This window comes from Centropristis striata, chromosome 10 (genome assembly GCF_030273125.1).
Source record: "Centropristis striata isolate RG_2023a ecotype Rhode Island chromosome 10, C.striata_1.0, whole genome shotgun sequence".
NCBI lineage: Eukaryota > Metazoa > Chordata > Actinopteri > Perciformes > Serranidae > Centropristis > Centropristis striata.
Window position 1 is genome coordinate 37,591,419 of NC_081526.1, and position 9,777 is coordinate 37,601,195.

At 39.2% G+C, this 9,777-nt stretch overlaps 1 protein-coding gene across 1 annotated transcript in view; it reads left to right on the top strand.

Annotated features, from left to right (window-relative positions):
• Positions 1–8,692, top strand: part of plcl1 (phospholipase C like 1) — a 124,447-nt gene extending 115,755 nt beyond the window's left edge. The window contains exons 9-12 of the mRNA XM_059342723.1: positions 2,835–3,038; positions 5,457–5,532; positions 7,480–7,589; positions 8,454–8,692. Coding sequence (XP_059198706.1) covers positions 2,835–3,038; positions 5,457–5,532; positions 7,480–7,589; positions 8,454–8,660 — 597 coding nt within the window. The 3' untranslated portion in view covers positions 8,661–8,692. The remainder of the gene's footprint in view (positions 1–2,834; positions 3,039–5,456; positions 5,533–7,479; positions 7,590–8,453) is intronic.
• Positions 8,693–9,777: the final 1,085 nt, after the last annotated feature.

Below are 9,777 nucleotides of genomic sequence, written 5' to 3' on the forward strand. Positions count from 1 at the left end.
ATTGACTAATAAAAACACAATAAATATAAAAGTCTGTAACGCTTCATAATAAGGTCCTTAATAACCATTAATTAACAAGTAATAAGGCATTGTTCTCGCTTTAGATCCGGTAGTTGCAAAAAGCATATTATAATAGATGAGCAATAAAGTATATTTTAATATCAATAAGCAAACAAAATAAGATTAATAAAGGCATTGCAAAGACATAATGGGTGGGTCATGCGTGTTTGTAATTTCATTATTAACACTTATATAAGCTTATAAACACACAATAATGTTAATAAGCATCTTGTAAGGACTTACAAGGGCCTTATTACTTGTTCATTAATGGTTATTACAAGGACCTTAATATAAAGCGTTACCTAAAAGTCCTTAAAAATGTCTTCCTTAAAGCCTTCCGTTTGACTGTAACTTAAAAATTCAAAATGTTTCTAATGTCTGTTTATTATAGTCTTTTTGGTCACTTATTGTCTTTTTTTTTTGGGTCATTTTGTGTATTTTCTGGTCATTTTGTTTCCTTTTTTTTGGTAATTTTGTGTCTTTTTTTGTCATTTTGTGTCTTTTTTGGTCATTTTGTTTCCTTTTTTTTGTTAATGTTGTGTCTTTTTTTAGTCAATTTGTGTCTTTTTGGTAATTTTGTTTCTTTTTTTGGTTATTTTGTTTCTTTTTTGGGTCATTTTGTGTCTTTTTATGGTCATTTTGTATCTTTTCTGGTCATTTTGTGTCTTTTTTAGTCATTTTGTTTCTTTTTTGGGTGATCTGAACTGTGCGTGTGAGATTGTGTTCAGTGAGCGGGGGTTGACAACATGCATGTTAAATTGGGGGTCGCGACTCAAAAAGGTTGAGAACTACTGTTTTAGACATTAGTGGCTCCATTAGTCTATTTATAAGTAATCATACTTTTATGTTAATCATGATCTCAATACTTACCTTCTCTCTCTCTCTGTGCTGACTACAGAGCGTGTGTCGTTCTCTCTGATGCATAAAAAAGCAACAAAAGATGCTAATTAGATTTTGGCATCCTCACCTACAACTGGGCACTAGTCTGTGGTGTCATTAATGGGACCCAGACTGAATTATGAGCTCATCTGAAGGTGCAGAATCACATCAATGGATCCAAATAAACTGATTCTAATGATAAAGAGCGCACTTCTTTTTACAGTATATCATGCACTCATTTCTAGTGAAAGATTTAATGAAGTAACAGACATCCATTGGCTCTTAATGGTGCATATTAACCCATTGACGCCTAAACGACTGTAAAACCTCTGGATGATTTTAAAATAAGCCCTTAAAACCTGAAGGTTTTCTGGAAATTCAACAGAAGTGTCAACGCTTCTACTAAATAATAGATTTTTCAGCCTCTGTAGCAGATAGAAATGAAATTCAAAAAGCATTTGAGAGCTTATACAAATCCTACAAAATGGATATATATATATATGGATATTTGTTCCTATTGGTTTGTGTCCAGGTCACGTGACTTTCAAGGTCCCGGGGGTCAGAACAAAAAACATGGCGCACAATGCTCTCATTTTTAGCGAAAAAATCAATATTTTGACTTAGTTTCTGCATAAAAATGGATTTTGATCACATTTCTAACGAGAAATATATGTTTTATTTTCTAAATATTCACTCAGTGAATGTACATAATCACTTTGTGGCGAAGATCTCGCCAGAAAAAGACGATCTGCTGTGTTTTATTTTGAAATCTGTTTTATTTTGTAATCTACCGGATGTGCTGTGCGATCTCATTGAATCGTGCTTCACTGTAAATGGCCCCGGACTTTTGCATGCATCATTATTGAAATATGAAATGACCTACAGCATGACGGGACAGATATCGCTCAGCCATAATAACAGTGATGTCATCCAAACATTCCCATAAAACACACATTCATCTGAATCATTCACCACATTTACCTCCTCAGTATATAAAAGGTTACAGGATAAGCAGCATCAGCAGATAAATCCCTATCATGTCACGTATCACCCAACCCTGACACCCTGACACACACACACACACACACACACACACACACTCAGATTCACTTATTCACAAACTGCTTTTAATCTGCCGGCTCTAATCTCATTGTCCCGTCACTCGTCTCTGTCCCTGTCTCTGTGCCATGAGTCCAGCTGTGGGCTCATCTGCCACGCTCAGTTATTATTCATCATGCTTCTATTGCTGTTTATCTGCCACACACACACACACACACACACACACACACACACACACACACACACACACACACACACACAAACATGCACAGGTGTTTGCATGTGCAGAAATTCATTATGAAGTGACCCCAGAAACAGCATTTCAGCAGACGGACACATGAATATTATTATCCTTCCTGTATGATTCACTAACAGTCCCCGTGTTGCATCCTGACACACCTGCAGCAGCATTTAAAAAAACAAAAAAACACCTGAATGCTGAAATGATTTTTGTTTTCCACATTTCTGCCATATTGTCTTCTTCTCTGGTACCAAATGCGCTTAAGCTGAGGCTGATTTCAGTGGATTAAAAACAGCAACGACATATTGATTTAATTCACAAGAGAGACGGCAGATGACAGGGGATAGGACGTGTGTGTGTGTGTGTGTGTGTGTGTGTGTGTGTGTGTGTGTGTGTCTGTGTGTGTGTCTGTGTGTGTGTGTGTGTGTGTGTGGACGGGGTGTGTCGCCCTTCCTGACCTTTCCCAGCTTAGTTTTACAGCCGGAACTGTGCATCTGATCTAATACTATTTTTCTCCTCCTCCTCCTCCTCCTCCTCCTCCTCCTCCTCCTCCTCCTCCTCCTCCTCCTCCTCGTCTCTCTCTCTCTGTTTCCAGAGCACCACCGCCAGCTTCAAAGAGCAGTGTGGGCTCCCCACGGTGGCCAAACTGAAGCAGTGCATCCAGAGCCTGGCCACCAGGCTGCAGGCCCCTGAGGGCCCCATGGGGGCCTCCATGGTGCTGAAGGAGGGCTACCCGTGCCTGGAGCCTCTGGTCAGTCTGTCAGAGGCAACACGCAAACTGCTCGCCGCCTACGACACGGTGAGACACTCTGCTGCCTCATGCTGCTGTTTACCTGCATCATTTAAAGTGGTAACCATTTTTGGTAACGCTTTATAATTAGGTCTTTAACCCATTGACGCCTAAAACTTCCTGTAAAACCTCTGGGCAATTTTAAAATCAGCCCCTAAAACCTGAAGTTTTTCTGGAAATTCAACAGAAGTGTCAACGCTTCTACTAAATAATAGATTTTTCAGCCTCTGTAGCAGATAGAAATGAAATTCAAAAAGTATTTGAGAGTTTATACAAATACTACAAAACGACGTATCCGCTTTCCAGGCTTCAATGGGTTAATAACCATTAATTAACAAGTAATAAGGCATTGTTCTCGCTTTAGATTCGGTAGTTGCAAAAAGCATAGTTAACTTATAGTTAACTTATAATAGATGAGCAATAAAGCATATTTTAATTTTTTTTTTTTTTTTTTTTACACTATTTCTCTATACAAGGCCAGTATAGCAAAATAGTTTCTTGTACCTGACAAGTTTTGGCTACCTTGCAAGGTAAGGTAGCCAAAACTTGCAACAGCGTTGTTGGTTCCATATTTAATGTTAAAGAAAAACATGTTTGGTATATATTAAAAGGCTTATTTGTTCAATGTTGGCCCGCGATTTTATTCAAGTTTTAAATTTTGGCCCATTGTGTATTTGAGTTTGACACCCCTGCGCTAAACTATTTAAAACACCGTCTACAGCTAAAGAGAGTTTCGCGTCTGCAGCAGCCATGTTGGATCCGTAAGAAAACTACAAGCTTCCAAGTGCCGAGTAGTACGCGTCATCGTCTTGCCGTCCCTCCCCGCTCTGTGATTGGATCCCTAAAACAGGGCTAAGAAACCTCTCTGGTTGCCAGACTGGATGGAGGTTCGAAATTAAATTCAAGCGCGCAAGGCAGTCTGGGTATACCCAGCTATGTGAAATAGAAGGACGCAGTGAGGAAAATGTAAAAAGAGCTAAAGATCCTCCCTAAAATGTTGAAATTAATTCCATCAGGAAGTTGTAGATTGTGTTTTGTGAAACCCGACACTGTATTACTGCGTGTCCATTTAATATGCAGAAAGACACTCTGAGGTGACATGCATGAAACAGTCACCCACACACACACACACACATACACACACACACACACACACACACACACACTCTCTGGCTGCCAGCTGTGTCTCCTCCTCCTCCATCTCCTCTTGCATCACATCAGGACGAGTCTCTCCCACCTGTTTCAGCGCTTCGCTTATTCCACCTACACACACGCACACGCACACACACACACACACACACACACACACACACACACACACACCTCGGTGCACTGAGAGTTTTTATCTTCCAGTGTGGCGTCAGCGCAGCTAACGATGTCTGAGTGTGAAAATGAGACCAGCAGGTCAGAGTCACGGAGACACAGCCGGTGTGATCTCCAGTCTTACATCACACACACACACACACACACACACACACACACACACACATTTGAAACCAATAGAATCAGTAGTTTAGTAAATGCACATCCACTTTCTCCACATCTGCTGACACAGAACTGGAGAAAGTGAAGCATTTGATATGTTTAATGTTCCATAACATTAATATTACTACCAGTATGAATGTGTGTGTGAATGGGTAGTGTGTAGTGTAAAGCGATTTGGATAAAAGCGTTATATAAGTGGACTTATATTTGTATTTTTTTTACCATTTTAAGGTCACAATTCGACTCAATTTTTGATTGAAACATTTTTTTATGTGCCACTATTAGACTGTCCAGTCTTGATTCATAAAAATCAGCAGGTCATTTATTATTTATATTATTATTATTATTATTATTATTATTATTATTGTCTTTTTCAAATTCTCCTTCAAAAAGAAAAATGAATAAATACATTTGTTGTTGATAATCCTGATATGATGGTGCCTCACGATTTAACAAATGTAACAAGTTGTTGTTTTGTTTGACTTTTTCAGGTGTTGCCTCAAGCTTTTCAGTGAATCAGTTTGTTTTTCTGGTTTTCACCAAAATTAATTAAACATAGACTTTATAATAACAGTCACTGTGGCCTCTTAAGACTTAAGTTCTTCTTGGTTTTTACCGTCAACATGTTGTTGTTCTCAAATATGGCAACATATATTCTTTTATCAAAATATATTCCATTTAAAGTGTGTGTAAAAACTGTAAATCTCTGCATTTCAGATGATGAAACCAGCTTGAAAGGTTACTAAAGTTATGAATAAATGATCAAAACATTTGCAGAAAAAGTTCTTGTTGATTTTGTTATTCTGCTATGATTTATTTTCTGTTTTTTTAAATAAATCACACACTTATTTGGTGTTTCTCAGACTCTTCAGCACTGTTTTTATGCGTGGCATTTGAAGTGAAGCTCTGTGGGTTTAACCAGTCAAACTGTTCCTGTTTCAGATGATCGCTGCTCAGAAACAGCTGATCGAGAACGCAGACGCCGTGCAGGAGAGGATCGCTCAGGTTCAGAGAGAAGGTAAATGACACCAGGTGGAAATAAACTGAGAGGAAAACGGTTTTGATGATCTCTCATGAATAAAACTATACGCCCCAATCCTAAAAAAAACTCCCCGAACGAGTAAAAATCTGCCTGGAACATCAAACAGGCGAGCCTAATGAGTCCTCAGATACCTCAGCATGTCTGTAAACCAGCTGTTCTCAACCTTGGGGTCGGGACCCCAATTGGGGTCGCGAGATGATTTCTGGGGGTCGCCAAATCATTTTGGAAGTCAGCTCTGTCTCCACTGTGTTAAAGTGTTCATGTGTTTTAGTCTTTTTGGTCACTTAATGTCTTTTTTTGTTCATTTTGTGTCTTTTTAGGTCATTTTATGTCTTTTTTTGATCATTTTGTGTCTTTTTTTGGTCATTTTGTGGTTAATTTGTGTCTTTTTTTGATCATTTTGTGTCTTTTTTTGGTCATTTTGTGGTTAATTTGTGTCTTTTGTGGTCAATTTGTGTCTTTTTTGGTCATTTTGTTTCCTTTTTTGGTCATTTTGTGTCTTTTTTGGTCATTTTGTGTCTTTTTTGGTCATTTTGTGTCTTTTTTTGGTCATTTTGTGGTTAATTTGTGTCTTTTTTTGGTCATTTTGTGTCTTTTTTGGCCATTTTGTGTTTTTTTTGGTCATTTTGTGTCTTTTTTTGGTCATTTTGTGTCTTTTTTGGTCATTTTGTGTCTTTTTTTGGTCATTTTGTGTCTTTTTTTGGTCATTTTATGTCTTTTTTGGTCATTTTTTCCAGAATTTAATTGAAAATGATGCAGTTTAATGTCTCAGTCTACTCTGAAATTAATGCACATTTGCAACATTTAAAATTCTTGATTGAGCATGATAGTGTTTTGAAAGTAAAAAAAAGATTCAAAATCACATTTTATGTTGGACTAAAGGACTAAAAAAAGACACAAAATGACAAAAAAAGACACAAAATGACTAAAAAAAGGCACAAAATGACCAAAAAAGACACAAAATGACAAAAATGGAACCAAAAGACACAAAATGACTAAAAAAAGACACAAAATGACAAAAAAAAAAGACACAAAATGACCAAAAAAAGACACCAAAAGACACAAAATGACTAAAAAAAGACACAAAATGACAAAAAAAGACACAAAATGACAAAAAAAAAGACACCAAAAGACACAAAATGACTAAAAAAAGACACAAAATGACCAAAAAACCAAAACAAAATGACTTACAAAGACATGAAAAGAATTCAAAAATGGACAAAATAGCCCAAGACTCCATAGAGTTAAGTTGTTAACCCATTTCTTGTTCCCTGAAAAAGGCCTACTTGTATAATTCTGAAATGTACATTATTTTTCAGTTTTGGTTAAGCTTACCTTTTTTTATTTACCTCTGGCAGTTCACCACTTACCTTTGTACCCTTTCAAGCTGTTCATTTGACTTGAACTGCTTGAATTTCAATAAAAAACTGGAAAAATTGGGGTGTTCTAAAACTTTTGACCGGTAGTGTATATTAACATGATTATAATGTATATTAAGTAGTACAAAACATGATTATAAAAAAGAGTTACATGATTATAGAAGAGTATACGAGGTGAGCATATCTCAGTATCTCAGCTTTAAATGTTGTTTACAATAAATCTGCATGAATATTTTGGGTTTTCTGAGGTGATGTAGCTGTGAGAGACTACCTGTCTATTATTAGCTCGCCTCACTGTCTTAGATAACTCCTGACCTTTAGCTGTCAATGTAAATGTCATCATGGCACTTTGCTTTTTCCCTAAATATGTAAATCTCTCCACTGACAGCGAGCCACGGAGACGTGACGATGACATTCGCCCCGAGACGTTCTGTTTTAGTTAGAAAACAAGTGGAGCAAATCACTCCTACGTCTGACAGTTAGACTTCTTCTGAATGTGACTTGTTGACTCCACCTGTAACCTGGCTGGTGTTGGTTCCTGCAGGAATGGACTTCCATGAAGACCTGTCCCGGCTCGGGGAGAAGGACGGACTGAAGGGACGCAAGCTGGGCAAAGCTGTGGAGAGTTTCACCTGGAACATCACTGTTCTCAAGGTACCGATGGGAAAAGGCTCTGTTGGCTGATTAATATCAGTTTTATGGGTATTATGATGGATGGATGGATGGATGGATGGTTGATGGATGGATGGATAGATAGGTGGATGGATGATGGATGGATGGATGGATGGATGGATGGATAGATAGGTGGATGGATGATGGATGGATGGATGGATGGATGGATGGATGGATGGATAGATAGGTGGATGGATGGATGGATGGATAGATAGGTGGATGGATGATGGATGGATGGATGGATGGATGGATGGTTGATGGATGGGTTAATGGATGGATGGATGGATGGTTGATGGATGGGTTAATGGATGGATGGATGGATGGATGGTTAGGTGGGTGGGTGGATGGATGGTTGATGGATGGATGGTTGGTTGGATGGATGGATGGTTAGGTGGGTGGGTGGGTGGGTGGATGGATGGTTGGTTGGTTGGTTGGTTGATGGATGGGTTAATGGATGGATGGAAGGATGGATGGATGGATGGTTGATGGATGGATGGTTGGATGGATGGATGGATGGATGGTTGGATGGATGGATGGATGGGTTAATGGATGGATGGATTGATGGATGGGTTAATGGATGGATGGAAGGATGGATGGATGGATGGATGGATGGATGGATGGATGGATGGAAGGATGGATGGATGGATGGATGGATGGGTTAATGGATGGAAGGATTGATGGATGGATGGATAGATGGATGGATATAAAATCATGCTCTACTTTTTAATTATACATTTATTATGTAAAATAATCTGTAAATCGATTTGAAGTGTTACTTTACATGAGTGTGTGTGTGTGTGTGTGTGTGTGTGTGTGTGTGTGTGTGTGTGTGTGTGTGTGCTGCAGGGTCAGTGTGACCTCCTGCGAGGAGCGAAGATGGACTCCCTGGACGCTCTGAGGCAGCTGGCTCTGGCCTGTGAAGCCTGTGGACTCACCTCCTCCTCCTCCTCCTCCAACTCCTCGGCCTCCACCTTCTCCACCGCTGAGCTGCACTACACCTCCCACCCCATGTCGGGCCGCCGCAGCAGCACGCACGGGAACGGACGCATCTGACCCGGAGGGAGCGCACAGGAGCAGGAGCAGGAGCAGGAGCAGGAGCAGGAGCAGGAGCAGGAGCAGGAGCAGGAGCAGGAGGTTTGAGGACGAAAAAGACATAAAAAAAAAAAAGGCAGGAGACATATTTAGTGTTGGAAGTTTCCCTTTATACATGCAGTCTGAGTCACAGCCTTACAGGGACCTTATCCGTTTACCTGGAGCTCATGAATGTCTCACATACTCCTAAAGGAGGTTCTTTACCTTCTGACGGCTCCCGCTTCTTCTTCTGTGTTTTTCAACAGTGAAACTCTGCAGGTTTCCCTCATACAGAGGAGATAAAACCTGAGGAGTTTGAGACGACAGGGCTGTCTGGAGCCCTTTACAGTCTCTTTACTCTGCCTCAGAGCTTCAGCTCGTCCCCTAGAACAACAGCGTCTGTGTGTGTGTGTGTGTGTGTGTGTGTGTGTGTGTGTGTTCTTGTACTTCCTACACAGTGAGGACCGGAACACGTTTTTAACCAACAGAGTGAGGACATTTTTGCAGAGTGAGGACATTTAGGCCAGTCCTCACTTCTTTAAAGGCTTTTTTGAGATTTTGTTTGGTTTCAGACTTTGTTTCAAGGGTTAAAGGTTACATGATAATGATAATTAACTGAAACTGTATTGTGTGGTTACAAAACTAACTAAAATTATATTCGTTTTCGTCTTTGTCAACTTTTTTCATACATAATGAAGATGGATCAGACAAAGGAAATAAAGGCAAAATTTACTGTGACCTCTTTTAATCTCCCACCCAACAAATACCCCATTACAAAAAACGAATAAAAAATAAATAAATACTGAACTAAAACTAGCAAACTCACTCTAAAAACTAATTAAAACTATCTGAATTTGAAAACAAAAATTCACAACAAAATGAAAACTAAAACTAATGAAAAATTCACTACTATTACAACCTCCTAGGGAATTCACTGTTCCAATGAGGGCCCTCACAAAGACAGAAGTACAAGAATGTGTGTGTGTGTGTATGTGTGTGTTCACAGTGTTGCAGTTGGTGGAAGATGAGAGATTGATTGACAGGTTGTGACCCAAAAAAAAAACACACCAAGTACCAAATTCAAGTAGCCTATTAGGCT